Below are 15,222 nucleotides of genomic sequence, written 5' to 3'. Positions count from 1 at the left end.
TGCCCTCACCTTGTGCCTTATTTTAATAATGAGCCTCTTGTCATTCCTATTCTTAAGGCCACCTCCTTGGTTCCTGTTATGTCCTCCCACACTGCGTCCCTACCTTGGTTTCTTACCTAAAACAGCAGTTCTCAGCCCTGGGGTCCTGCCTTTGAACCCCAGACCTTCTGGTTGTGTCCCTGCTTCCTGCTGCCAGGGCTTCCTAGTTCCTGCCACTTGCCTGGATCTCCTCTGAGACCAAAGATTGAGCCTCCAGTAGACGGAATAGGATTAGGTGGAGTAGGCAGCCACAGCATCTCTAAGTTTGTCTCCTCTCTCTGTTCTGCCTACAGCACTTCCTCACGGCCCTAGGGGGGCTTGTGGCAATACCGCTCATCTTGGCTAAGGACCTGTGTTTGCAGCATGATCCCCTGACCCAGAGTTACCTCATCAGCACCATTTTCTTCGTCTCTGGCATCTGTACTCTCCTGCAAGTATTTTTAGGAATCAGGTAGGTAAAACTCCTCTCCATGGATTCTGACTTTTATCTCCCAGGGTAGCAATAAGGTTTGCTTGGCTTGTAGCCTGAGATGAGTTAGAAAGCTGGTGTGACATGATAGGGGGAGCACAGGATCAGAAGTAAGCACATAAGTTCAAGTCCCAGCGCCAACATTTACTATCTACATTAGCCAGAGTTCTTCGTTAAAGTAATACAAATAGCTACAGATGGCCATGCTTGAAACCTTTTGCCTTTGTAAATTCTACAAGGCTTGTGCTAGTGAACATGCTGTGGGGACTCCTCCCTGGACTTCAGAAGGAGCAGTGCAAGTGAGGGAATCTTCACTGTAAGTCCGCTTGTGACCTAATCTGTGCCAAGTCTGTGCCCAGTTTTGGAGATGCAGAGGAAAATGGAAAACTTTCCCTATGATGTGCTTCTGCCCAACCTGTCTTATGAGAAAATGACTTGAGAGGAAAAATTACTGTTTATTCTTTTTTCCCTTCCAGTTTCATTGAGATGTAATTGACAGACCACACTGTGTAAGTGTACAGCATAATGAATTGACTTACATACATCAAGAAATGATTAGCACAGTAGATTTAATGAACATCCATCATCTCACATAGATACAAAATTAAAGAAACAGAAAAAAAAATTTCTTTCTGATGAATTATCTGAATCAAACTACAAGTGAAGGCTGTTACAAGGTAGCTGATTATTTTCAAGATAGGCTGCCTGTAGAGTGTCTAGCAGAGAAGGCAATGGCACCCCACTCCAGTACTTTTGCCTGGAAAATCCCATGGACAGAGGAGCCTGGTAGGCTGTAGTCCATGGGGTCGCTAGAGTCGGACACGACTGAGCGATTTCACTTTCACTTTTCACTCTCATGCGTTGGAGAAGGAAATGGTGACCCACTCCAGTGTTCTTGCCTGGAGAATCCCAGGGACAGGGAAGCCTGGTGGGCTGCCGTCTATGGGGTCGCACAGAGTCGGACATGACTGAAGCGACTTAGCAGCAGTAGCAGCAGCAGCGGCAGCAGAGAGTATCTAGAGAATATTCCTTCCTAACCTAGTCTTCTTGCCTAAATCAAATCAAATGCTCTTTCCAAAGTGCTGCTTTTGCAAGTCATTTACAGGAGATATGCCAGTGCTTAAGGTCTCCCATTTTTTGTTGAGGAGAGGGGTTTAGAGCCTGCATCTTTGTCAAATTATTTCCCTTCTCTCTCTTCCCTCTTCTGTCATCATCTTTGAGGCCAAGATTTTCCCCAATCCCCCACCAAGCACTGAGAGAGGTTTAAGGTTTGGTCTGGTCTGTTTCTCAAGTCCCTGATATCCAGGACCCCCTCCTACCTTTCCAGGATCAGTCCCTGGAGTGACAGGTGCTGCAGTAGAGAGGCCTTGCAGCCACCTGCCTGGACACCCAGGAGGCCCCACCCCTGAGCCGCCCCATGGAGAGTTACATACACAAAGCTCTTCTGGGTGGGGAAGCTCCTTGCCTTAAATTGAGATGGTGTTCACTATAATAATGGAAAAACGTTGATCTTGGAAGCTGGGGGCCTGAATTCTAGTTCTGGCTTCTGTGTTGTGGGAAGCTGCACAAGCCATTCACCCTCTCTAAAACCCAGTGTTCTCGTCTGTAAAATGAGGGAGTTGAAGTGTGTCACATCGATAAGTCCTTCCATCTCTAATATGTGGACACCTGTGCTGTTGACAGAGAAGATGATGCAGTACTATGTTCCAACTGGAATCTCAGTACTGAGGGTGCTTGTGGGCCTTGCCTTCTGGTAAACCCTGTGAGAGACAAAACAAAATCAGAAGATAGAGTTAAAAGAATCTGCAGCCTAATTAAACATGCAGAGAAACAGGGAAATAAAATTAAGAAAGAAAGCCATGCTAATGTCTTAGACTAAGGTGGGGACAGGAATACACCTGAGATTATTTCCCTGAAATAGGCTTTCTGTTTAGAGACTAACAAGTACAGTTAGTCATTAGAGACATTAGGAATTATAAAACTAGCTGATAGCCTGTGAATCAAAGGTCCAGTAGATTTGATTGATTGCAGGTTATTGAATAAACAGTATTTAATGATGTACTTTTTAGACTGCAAACACAAATGCTGATACTGCAATAAGATTTCAGAATATGTTCATGATTAAAACCATGTTAAATAGTCAAAGGGAATGATAAGAGGCAAAAAAACAGCTTCCCTGATAAGAGCTGAAGAGTGCAGTGCCCATTGTGGGGCAGGCAGCTACAACCCTTGGCAGAGGGATAGCTCCCTCCCTGGTGTGACTTTAGGGGTCTTGGGTGTATCCCCCAAGGGCCTTCCCACTGAGGTGCTCAGTTCTGAATTTGTGTAACCCTTCATTTCAAAAGAAAGCATTACGTTTAAATGCAATCACTAAAGGAAATGAAATATTGACTGTGTAATTCTGGGTCTTAATTCCATTTCTGGAATAATTCTATTTCTAGAATTATTCATTTTTACCTGGGATTTTCTTTTTCTGGAGTGGTTCCAAGTGATATATCTCCCTTTTTATTTTTCTGGGAATGTCTCAAATGTGGAGCCAGTATTTCTGCCCAAAGAACATTCAGACCTGGCTTCTATGTAGTCTTGCCCAAATCAGCCTGGGTCCTTTTCTTCCATGGACTTGCCTGCAGCTGGGCCCTGATCTGCCCGAGCTCTGTATCTGTTGCTAGGTTCTGCAGAAAGTCCATGCCCATCGCCAGAGGTCTGCAGCCACCTTGCCCTTGCCTCCATGACAAATCGCACAAGCCACCAGATGTGCTACTGGAAGTCTGTGCGTGCTTGCTAAGTCGCTTTAGTCATGTCCCATTGTGACCTTATGGACTGTAGCCCGCTAGGCTCCTCTGTCCATGGGATTCTCCAGGCAAGAATACTTGAGTAGGTGGCCATGCCCTTCTCCAGGAGATCTTCCAAACCTGGGGATCAAACTAGGGTCTTCTGCATTGCAGGCAGATTCTATACTGCTGAGCCACCAGGGAAGCCCATGAGAGAAATACATCTTATGTATACTGATAATCATTTATCTAGTTAAAGATGGCAAAAGGAATCAAAGAAATGTTAAAGGTTATTTCTGTGTGATACACATTATATATGAAAGGTATGTAGCAATATTGTACATGTGCTGATAAAGTTTACCTACTCAATGGTTAAAAAAAATGATTAGAAAAAAATGTTAATAATTGTTTCTGGGTTGTGGAATTATGGTGATTTATGCTTTGCATTTTTATTTACCATTAATTTTTCTTTAGAGTCCATGTGTTGCTTTATAACTGGGAGAAATAAGAACCATTTAAAACTTTTTCTTACAAAAGTATCGGGGCATGTTTCATGAGCCCCACACCCTTTGAATCTTTCAGTTCAGTTCAGTCACTCAGTTGTGTCCAACTCTTTGTGATCCCATAGACTGCAGCATGCCAGGCTTCGCTGTCCCTTACCAACTTCCAGAGCTTACTCAAACTCATGTCCATCGAGTCGGTGATGCCATCCAACCAGCTCATCCTCTGTTGTCCCCTTCACCTCCCACCTTCAATTTCTCCCAGCATCGGGGTCTTTTCCAATGAGTCAGTTCTTCTCATCAGGTGGCCATATATTGGAGTTTAAACTTCAGCATCAGTCCTTCCAATGAATATTCAGGACTGATTTCCTTTAGGATGGACTGGTTGGATCTCCTTGCAGTCCAAGGGACTCTCAAGAGTCTTCTCCAACACCATAGTTCAAAAGCATCAATTCTTCAGTGCTCAACTTTCTTTATAGTCTAACTCTCATATCCATACATTACTACTGGAAAAACCATAGCTTTAACTAGACAGACTTTGTTGGCAAAGTAATGTCTCTGCTTTTTAACATGCTGTCTAGGTTGGTCATAGCTTTTCTTCTAAGGAGCAAGTGTCTTTTAATTTCATGGCTGCAGTCACCATCTGCAGTGATTTTGGAGCCCAAAAGAATAAAATCTGACACTGTTTCCACTGTTTCCCCATCTATTTGCCATGGAGTTTTGGGACCAGATGCCATGATCTTAGTTTTCCTAATGTTGAGTTTTAAGCCAACTTTTTCACTCTCCTAGCTCACTTTCATCAGGAGGCTCTTTAGTTCTTTGCTTTCTGCCATAAGGGTGGTGTCATTTGCATGTCTGAGGTTATTGATATTTCTTCCGGCAATCTTGATTCCGGCTTGTGCTTCACCCAGCCCGGCATTTCGCATGATGTACTTTGCCTGACAGCAAAAGTCCAATAGACTTCCCATTACCGTCTTGGAAGTGGGGCTGGGAGATATGGCTCAAGGCTCCAGGCTTGAGACAACCTCCCAGATTCTGCAACTTTTGTCTATTCACCTGCTTTTATCTCTGTTTCCCCAATCTGTTCCCCTGTGGTGGTCAGCATTAAAGCCCTTAAAAGGAAAAAGAAAAGAATAGGTGTGCAAATCTTTGGGGGAGATCAGAAGGGAGGACTGGAGCAATGTGGGTGGCTGTCAAAGGCACTCTCAAGGCAGTAGGTAGTGATGGGTTTAAAGAAGACAGACAAACAGCCTTCTCCTACCAGAAAAGGAGACCTATCCACCTCCCCTTTCTTCTAGGCAGAGGCAAGCACTCTCATCCCTCCAAGCTGATTATTTAGCTATTTCCTCCGGAGTTTCTAATTAATACACTTCTGTCTTATGCACTAGTGACTGAAGTGCCAATATAGATGACTGACTTCATTTTCTTTCACAGCCCCTCACTCCTACCACATATAAGCACACTTTCCATCTTCCTATAATCCCATCCTCCCAGCATAGGTCAACACTGAGTGTTCCCATTATAATGTTGTCATTTAGTTACTAAGTAATGCCTGACTCTTTTGAGACCCCGTGGACTGTACCCCACCAGGCTCCTCTGTCCACGGGATTTCCCAGGTAAGAATACTGGAGGGGGTTGCCGTTTCCTTCCAGGGGATATTCCTAAACCAGGAATCGAACCCATGGCTCCCGTCTTGCCAGGCGGATTTTTTTTTTTACCACTGAGCCACTGGGGAAGCCTGTGTGTTTTCTCTAAAATTAATATCTTTTAAAAAATATTTTCAAGTTTCTGTTTATTTTCATTTCAACGATAAGCTCCCTGCCTGTTGTATAAATCTCTTCTTGATAATTTCATTGCATCAGGTAGCTATCAGCTTCATCTTCTTGATGAACTACCCCCTGGGGCTCTCTGACTTGCTGTAGTCTGGAACAGTCGCTACGTGTGCCCGGTGTATATTAGATGTGTCATCTTGAGATGCCTCTTTACCCTTTATCCTTTATCCTGGCAATTCTCTTCATGTCAGTTTTCAAGTCTAGATCCCTTGATCCCATGCCTTTCTCTTCTTTTTGGTGGAACATGATTACACAGTAGTTTACTGAGAGACCACGTGGGAGATAAATTTTGTAAGACCCTCCATATGGGAAAATATCTTGATCCTATTCTCATACTTGATTGATAACTTGGCTGGCTATAGAATTTTAGGTTGGAAGAATTTTTTTTTCCAGAATTTTAAAATCACTGTTCCCTTGCCTTCTAGTTTCCAGTGTAGTTTTAGGAACTCCAGAGTCTTAGGCAAACTTCCTCCTTCTGCTGCAGAATTTTGTACAGGCCCACGTTGTGCTGAGTCTATTTAACTGGAAGAGATCCATTTAGTCATAGTGTCTAACATACAAGATTGACTATGATCATCCTACTGCTATATCCAATAAACAACCGTTCAACTAGGCTTGACTTTTGAGTGTCCATGTTGGTCTCTGCAAGGTCCAGTTTTAGCAAGAATCTTGCTCAATGCCTGTAGCCAGAATATCCATCCTCACTCTCTGATTGGGTTCCTCATTCTCCATCATCCCCAGGTGATGTCTCATCACCTTGTCCTGCCTTCATCCTGAATCCCCTCCTTATCCTGATGCTTCCTCTTAGTAATTTTCTATCCACTGAACCCCACCCTCCTCATTGGCTATGAATTCTCACCTTTCCTTGTCATATTGGGAGTTGAGCCTGATCTCTCTCCCCTATTACAAAATCCCATTGTAGTAGCCCCCTTGTAGTAAAGCCTGCCTTAACGTCTAACAAGTGTCATGTATACTATTTTTATGAAGTGCATGAGAACTCAGAGAGAAGGCTTGAAGCTTAACTTCCCAATACTTCTGAAAGGTTAGCTGTTCCTACATTATGGGCCCAAATGGAAGTATTCATATATACTAAGAGAGGAGAAAAATTACATAATCATTACCATAAACTCTTTAAGAAGTTTGTTCTTACCACATGTCCTCTTATCAATTGTTCTTATAACAAACATACTGGGTCACAATTTGGCCCCATGACTCATACTTTCTGATCAGGGCCCAGTACTTCCCAGTTGAACCCTGCCACTGGCACCTCCCCCAGTATCAGCCTCCTCATACAGAGACAAAGCAGCATTGTGCTACACACCCTGCAATACTCTTGAGATAAGGATGAGAAAATGCTGTGTAACTTTAAAACACTATATAAGCTTAGATGTTGATAGTACCCCCACGGACACATATCTGTGGCTTTGACCACTTAAAATACCAATCCTATCAAATTTCTAAGGACTGTTTCTGAGACTGTTGATTTTGCAAGTTGTTGTAAAGGAAAATGGTGGGGAATGTTCTTCAGACTTGAACATACAGATGAGATAGTAAAGACTGAAGGGGAGGGGAGAATGGACAGGGAGAGTCTTAGGAAGCACATCTTAGAGAACCAACCTTCAAGAAATGGGAATGCCAGACAACAGCTTTAAAAAACAAAACAAAACAAAAAGCCCATACTATAACATCTGTTATTTAAGGAAACATTAAGAAAATGTTTTGGTATGCACACATTTTCCAACTCTTTGCAACCCCATTACAGTCCATAGAATTCTCCAGGCCACAATACTGGAGTGGGTAGACTTTCCCTTCTCCAGGGGATCTTCCCAACCTAGGGATCAGACCCAGGTCTCCCGCATTGCAGGCAGATTTTTACCAGCTGAGCCACAAGGGAAGCCCAAGAATATTGGAGTAGGTAGCCTATCCCTTCTCCAGCAGATCTTCCTGTCTCAGGAATCAAACCAGGGTCTCCTGCATTGCAGATGGATTCTTTACCAAGTGAGCTATGGGGAAGTCCTCACATGACTGAAGCCAGGCTTCAACAGTATGTGAACCATGAAATTTCAGATGTTCAAACTGGATTTAGAAAAGGCAGAGGAACCAGAGATCATATGACCGATATTAGATGGATCATAGAGAAAGCAAGGGAATTCCAGAAAAACATCTGCTTCTGCTTCATTGACTACACTAAGGCCTTTGACTGTGTGGATCACAACAAACTGTAGAAAACTCTTCAAGAGATGGGAAGAACAGACCACCTTACCTGCCTCCTGAGAAACATGTATGCAGGTCAAGAAGTAACAGTTAGAATAGGGTCTGGAGCAATGGACTGGTTCCAAATTGGGAAAAGAGTACGCAAAGGCTGTATACTATCACCCTGCTTATTTAACTTGTATGCAAAGTACATGATGTGAAATGCCAGGTTGGATGAAGCACAAGCAGGAATCAAGATTGCCAGGAGAAATATCAATAACCTCAGATATGCAGATGACACCACCCCTATTGCAGAAAGTGAAGAGGAACTAAAGAGCCTCTTGATAAAAGTGAAAGAGGAGAGTGAAAAGGCTGGCTTAAAGCTCAACATTCAGAAAACGAAGATCATGTCAACTGGTTCCATCACTTCCTGGCAAATAGATGGGAAAACAGTGGAAACAGTGGCAGACTTTATTTTCTGCAGATGGTGACTTGCAGCCATGAAATTAAAAGATGCTTGCTACTTGGAAGAAAAGTTATGACCAACCTAGATAGCATATTAAAAAGCAGAGACATGACTTTGCCAACAAAGTCTGTCTAGTTAAAGCTATGGTTTTTTCCGGTAGTCATGTATGGATGTGAGTTGGACCATAAAGAAGGCTGAGTGTTGAAGAACTAATGCCTTTGAACTGTGGTGTTGGAGAAGACTCTTGAGAGTCCCTTGGACTGCAAGGAGGTCAAACCAGTCCATCCTAAAGGAAATCAACCCTGAATATTCTTTGGAAGGACTGATGCTTGAGATGAAGCTCCAATACTTTGGGCACCTGATCCAAAGAGCTGACTCATTAGAAAAGACCTTGATGCTGGGAAAGATTGAGGGCAGGAGAAGGGGACAACAGAGGATGAGATGGTTGGATGGCATCACTGACTCAGTGGATATGAGTTTGAGCAAGCTCGGGGAGTTTCCCTGATGGACAGGGAAGCCTGGCATGGTGCAGTCCATGGGGTCACAAAGAGTTGACATGATTGAGTGACTGAACTGACCGAATGACCCTTTCCAGAAGTAACCACACATTTCAGGGGGAATAATAATGAAAATTATTCTATTCATTGAGCTCTTCCCCAGGCATCATGCTAATCACTTACATATATTTTATCTTCACAGTTACTCCTTGGGAGATTACTACTATATTTTGTCAAAGAGGACACTGAGGCTTGCAGAAGTTGGGCAACATGCCTTGGTCACACAGCTGATAAGACAAAGTCGTATTCAAACTTGCCTTTGGTCTATACCATGCTCTTAACTGGTGTTATAGCGCCATGGTGAAAAAACCCAAGACATCCTGGTTAACTCTATGACCTTGGGCTCCAGATCCATTATCTATAAAATGATAAGGCCAGGTTGGATATGCTTCAAATGGCCCTTCTATTTCTAAAGTGTTGAATTTTAAAAATCAACAATATCTGTGGTTCACAAAAGAATTATAAGGCACATGTATAATAATAGTGAATCATATTCCAGGTAAAATTTTTAACATGAGATGAAATTAATTGTGAAATCAAAAGCAGCTCTGAGATACACATAAAAGTCACCATAAAAGGTAAAATGTGTATAGAACAATGAAAGCCTTGTAGTGATACTGAATGCATATATCTTAAACATGTACCAAGAAAGTGCATAAAAGGAAAACTAGTAGAAATGCAAGAAATATACACAGATCTCTGTCAAAAGAGTATCAATAAGAAGTTATGAGCAAGGTGGTAACGCTCATAAAACAAGGTGGGGAGGGGGACAGGAATGGATGGAAAATGGGATTGGAAGATCTGAGTATAGGAGAGGGAAGGAAGAATTTATGGATATGTTGTGTGAATCTAACTGTAGGACATAGGAATCAGTTCAGTTCAGTTGCTCAGTCGTGTCCGACTCTTTTTGACCCCATGAATTGCAGCACGCCAGGCCTCCCTGTCCATTACCAACTCCTGGAGTTCACCCAAACCCACGTCCATCGAGTTGGTGATGCCATCCAGCCATCTCATCCTCTGTCGTCCCCTTCTCCTCCTGCCCCCAATCCCTCCCAGCATCAGAGTCTTTTCCAATGAGTCAACTCTTCACATGAGGTGGCCAAAGTACTGGAGTTTCAGCTTTACCATCATTCCTTCCAAAGAACACCCAGGGCTGATCTCCTTTAGAATGGACTGATTGGATCTTCTTGCAGTCCATGGGACTCTCAAGAGTCTTCTCCAACACCACAGTTCAAAAGCATGAATTCTTCGGCGCTCAGTCTTCTTCACAGTCTAACTCTCACATCCATACATGACCACAGGAAAAACCATAGCCTTGGCTAGACTGACCTTTGTTGGCAAAGTTATGTCTCTGCTTTTCAATATGCTATCTAGGTTGGACATAACTTTCCTTCCAAGGAGTAAGCATCTTTTAATTTCATGGCTGCAATCACCATCTGCAGTGGTTTTGGAGCCCCCCAAATAAAGTCTGACACTGTTTCCACTGTTTCCCCATCTATTTCCCATGAAGTGATGGGACCGGATGCCATGATCTTTGTTTTCTGAATGTTGAGCTTTAAGCCAACTTTTTCACTCTCCTCTTTCACTTTCATCAAGAGGATTTTTTTTAGGACATAAGAATACACTCGAGTAAATTAATGGAAACAATTCATCTTGCTCTTGAACATAAAATGTATTTAGTAGTTTCAAAAAGGTAGAGGGAATTCCCTGGTTGTTCAGTGGTGAGGACTCGGTGCTTTTGATGCAAGTTCCCTTGGTGGGTGAACTAAGATTCTGCAAGCTGAAAGGTGCAGCCAAAAAAATAAATAAATAAATAAAAGATAAAAAGTGCATCTATCATGTTAGTACATTATCCCAACTACATGTAATAATCTTGAAAAAAAAATAACATGAACAGAGTTAGAAAAATGTTGAACTAGTTGAAAATTTTGAAATATCCCTTAAATAAGTTCTAAGTTAGGGATATAATAACAGAAAATATTTTTTAAATGAAAACAAATCTCACCATCAGTAAAACTGTTTTAAATATATTTTGGCAGTGTCTAATTTCTATGTAATGAGTAAAACAGTTTATAGACAGGGAAAAACAGACATTAAAAATCACGTCTTTTGTGACTTAATGAAATGCAAATTCACTTTTGTCAGGATTTCATTATATGCCTATTAAACTAAAAAAATGAAATGAGAAAACCCAATGTTGATAGATTTTGTAATACTAACCTTGGTGCTAGAGGGATAGAAGAGAAAACTAGACTTCTCTGCCCTCAAGGAACCCAGTAATACTGAAATGGCTGAGGCCATGGTGGTATAGCAATGATGGATTGTTTATAAGTATAACTGTAAACTGTTTAAAGAATCCCTGAGAGTGAGTTACTGTAAATGACTAGTTTGTTAGTACAAGGGCTAAACAGGAAATATGTAACTAGAATATAAGTGGGAGTTTTGTCTCACTCACTGTGGTATTTCCAATACTTGACAACCAGTGCCTCCCACAGAGCAAGTCCTCAGTAAATATTTGTTGAATGAATGAAATGTGCATATGGAATTACAGCAAAAAACTGAAACACAAATCTTGGATTACATACTGTCTGTACCTATGATATGCAAAGGTGTCTATGTTCATTTTAAAAGCTCAAAAGGGATTTTGCAATGATATAGTGTGTTTCCCTTCTCTGTCAAGATACTTAGCTTCATAATTTCTATGAATTTTTAATTGAAGTATAGTTAATTTACAATGGGAATTTACAAGAGGAACTAAAAAGCCTCTTGATGAAAGTGAAAGTGGAGAGTGAAAAAGTTATCTGAGGTTATTGTAATGCTCAAAATTCTCCAAGCCAGGCTTCAGCAATATGTTAACTGTGAACTTCCAGTTGGTCAAGCTGGTTTTAGAAAAGGCAGAGGAACCAGAGATCAAATTGCCAACATCTGCTGGATCATGGAAAAAGCAAGAGAGTTCCAGAAAAACATCTATTTCTGCTTTATTGACTATGCCAAAGCCTTTGACTGTGTGGATCACAATAAACTGTGGAAAATTCTGAAAGAGATGGGAATACCAGACCACCTGACCTGCCTCTTGAGAAATCTGTATTTAGGTCAGGAAGCAGCAGTTAGAACTGGACATGGAAGAATAGACTGGTTCCAAATAGGAAAAGGAGTACATCAAGGCTATATATTGTCACCCTATTTATTTAACTTATATGCAGAGTACATCATGAGAAACACTGGACTGGAAGAAATACAAGCTGGAATCTAGATTGCCGGGAGAAATATCAATAACCTCAGATATGCAGATGACACCACCCTTATGGCAGAAAGCGAGGAGAAACTCAAAAGCCTCTTGATGAAAGTGAAAGTGGAGAGTGAAAAAGTTGGCTTAAAGCTCAACATTCAGAAAATGAAGATCATGGCATCCGGTCCCATCACTTCATGGGAAATAGATGGGGAAACAGTGGAAACAGTGTCAGGCTTTATTTTTTGGGGCTCCAAAATCACTGCAGATGGTGACTGCAGCCATGAAATTAAAAGACACTTACTCCTTGGTAGGAAAGTTATGACCAACCTAGATAGCATATTCAAAAGCAGAGACATTACTTTGCCAACAAAGGTCTGTCTTGTCAAGCCTATGGTTTTTCCAGTGGTCATGTATGGATGTGAGAGTTGGACTGTGAGGAAAGCTGAGTGCCGAACAATTGATGCTTTTGAACTGTGGTGCTGGAGAAGACTCTTGAGAGTCCCTTGGACTGCAAAGAGATTGAACCAGTCCATTCTTAAGGAGATCAGCCCTGGGTGTTCTTTGAAAGGAATGAAAGTAAAGCTGAAACTCCAGTACTTTGGCCACCTTGTGCGAAGAGTTGACTCATTGGAAAAGACTCTGATGCTGGGAGGGATTGGGGGCGGGAGGAGAAGGGGACGCCAGAGGATGAGATGGCTGGATGGTATCACTGACTCGATGGACGTGAGTCTGAGTGAACTCCGGGAGTTGGTGATGGACAGGGAGGCCTGGCGTGCTGCAATTCATGCAGTCGCAAAGAGTCAGACATGGCTGAGCAACTGAACTGAATTTACAATGTTGTGTTACTTTCAAGTATATAGCAAACTGACTCAGTTATACATATATATATATATAAATGTATATTATATATAGATTCTCTTTCATTATAGATTATTATAAAATAGATTATAGTTCCCTGTGCTATACAGAAGGTCCTTGTTGTTTACCTATTATATATGTAACAGTGTATACATGTTAATCCCAAATTCTTAATTTACCTCTCCCACCATAATTTTTTTAACTAAAAAATCGTTCATACATACACATTCCATCACCCATGTTTCCTGCCCTGTGTGTGCCATATATTCTAATCTCTTTTGGAGCCTGATGGGTCTAGATTTATGAATCTAGATCAGTTGTTCTCAACCCTGGCTGATATCAGAATCACCTGGAGGTCTAAACTCTCTCCATGCCTGGGTGCACCTGTGAACTCATCTGAGGCTGATGCTCAGCCCTTGCTAGTTCCTATGTTCAGCCAGGACAAAATCCAGTTAGGCAGTAAAACTCTTTCGTATACTTTATATTTTCATTAAATAAAATGGGTTCATTCTCAAGAAGACACTTTAAACTATCTTCATGGAATCCTGATTTCAAAAGTACTCTTCTAGTATTGTTAAGAACAAGTATCTAAACTGGGTAAGGTATATATGACAAATGCAAGCAAGAGGCTAAGATCCTGTTCCATTCTCCCTCCACACCAGTTCTATTATAATATGCAGGTGAGGAGACTAGGTCAGCCTTAACAGCTTCTGACCTTCTAGTAAGACAGGGTTATTGGAGGTTGACTTATCAGGCTATGTTCACCTTGAAGGGAGACAAGTCAGATGGACACTGCTGGAAGTTCTCACAGAGGCCAGAGTGAGATGCTGACCAGGAAGAAGGAAGGCTTGTGTGGGGGACATGCCCTGATAATGGACCTCAAGCATGTTCAGTCCATGTGATAGAAAGGAGCCTGGAGGTAGAGGTCTGGAATCGCCTTTCATTTTTGAAGGCGCAAAGGAATCTGGCCACCCAGATTCTAGGCTGTGCATCTCTTGTCAGTGAGGGAACTTGACGTGTGTGCACTGTGCTTTGATCCTGGGGTCTGGGGAAGTTTCTGTGGGACTGAGGAAGACAGTGGCACCCACCAAACGTGCTCCCTGAGCTCTGTGCTGCCCCAGATCATTTCCCAGTACGTGACTCTCTGCTCCTGGGCTCGCATCTCCAGGACTGGGATTAGGTCTGCTCATCTTATCCTCCCCACCTCTCCTACCTGTCCAAAGTTTGGCAAAGTTCATGGATCTGACTTGGAGATTGATAAGAGTTCCCTCGGAGAAGGCAATGGCACCCCACTCCAGTACGCTTGCCTGGAAAATCCCATGGACAGAGGAGCCTGGTAGGCTGCAGTCCATGGGGTCGCAAAGAGTCAGACACAACTGAATGACTTCACTTTCACGTTTCCCTTTCATGCATTGGAGAAGGAAATGGCAACCCACTCCAGTGTCCTTGCCTGGAGAATCCCAGGGACGGGGGAGCCTGGTGGGCTGCCGTCTGTGGGATAGCACAGAGTTGGACACGCCTGAAGCGACTTAGCAGCAGCAGCAGCAGGAGTTCCCTATAACTGAGAACTGCAGGACTCATGTGTTGCCCTGAAACCAAGGGAGGACTTGGGATGAAAAGGCCTCTGCTGGGGCCAGTGACAGGCCAGTGTTAAAGGGGCTAATGGGTAACTGTCTCCTTTCTCTTCCTCCAGGCTGCCCATTCTCCAGGGAGGGACCTTTGCTTTCCTGGGACCCTCCCTGGCCATGCTGTCTCTTCCCACCTGGAAGTGCCCCGAATGGACACTCAATGCCAGCCAGGTGAACACCAGCTCACCTGAATTCACTGAGGAATGGCAGAAGAGGATCCGAGAGGTATTGGGTTGAGGGGTGGGGTGTGAGAAATGGGGTGGTCCTCAAAAGGGGCTTTGGAGTTGACTCATTTTCTCAGCTCACTGCTAGGCAAGACTCCAAACTTTAAGACACTGGTCCTTGTTTAATTCAGTTGTGTCATTCAGGGAAAGAAACTGGTGGATTGAAGCAGGCTTTAAAGTTTGGCCATGCTCCAGGATAAGTTGAGCTGAGTGAGTGTTAGTCGCTCAGTCGTGTCCGATTCGTTGCAACCCCCCTGGACTGTAGCCCACCAGGCTCCTCTTTCCATGGAATTCCCCAGGCAAGAATCCTGGAGTGGGTAGCCATGGCTTCCTCCAAGGAATCTTCTGAACCTAGGGATGGAATCCTGATCTCCTGCACTGCAGGCAGATTCTTTACACTCTGAGTCACCAGGAAGCCCATGCTCCAGGTTGGCTTATTTAAATGATAGATTA

General features: G+C 42.9%; 1 protein-coding gene across 5 annotated transcripts in view; it reads left to right on the top strand.

The window, feature by feature from the left end:
- Window positions 1-15,222, top strand: part of LOC133246455 (solute carrier family 23 member 2-like) — a 68,894-nt gene that overhangs the window by 20,419 nt on the left and 33,253 nt on the right. For 4 of the 5 annotated variants that reach the window (XM_061414795.1, XM_061414796.1, XM_061414797.1 and 1 more), the window contains exons 4-5: window positions 333-490; window positions 14,611-14,770. In XM_061414795.1, the coding sequence (XP_061270779.1) occupies window positions 333-490; window positions 14,611-14,770 (318 nt within the window). Of the gene's footprint in view, window positions 1-332; window positions 491-14,610; window positions 14,771-15,222 lie in introns of those variants that run through there. The other variant, XM_061414800.1, reaches the window with a different exon arrangement.

This window comes from Bos javanicus, chromosome 4, assembly GCF_032452875.1.
Source record: "Bos javanicus breed banteng chromosome 4, ARS-OSU_banteng_1.0, whole genome shotgun sequence".
Taxonomy (NCBI): domain Eukaryota; kingdom Metazoa; phylum Chordata; class Mammalia; order Artiodactyla; family Bovidae; genus Bos; species Bos javanicus.
Note: the sequence above shows the minus strand (reverse complement) of the source record. Positions and strands in the feature narration are given on the sequence as shown.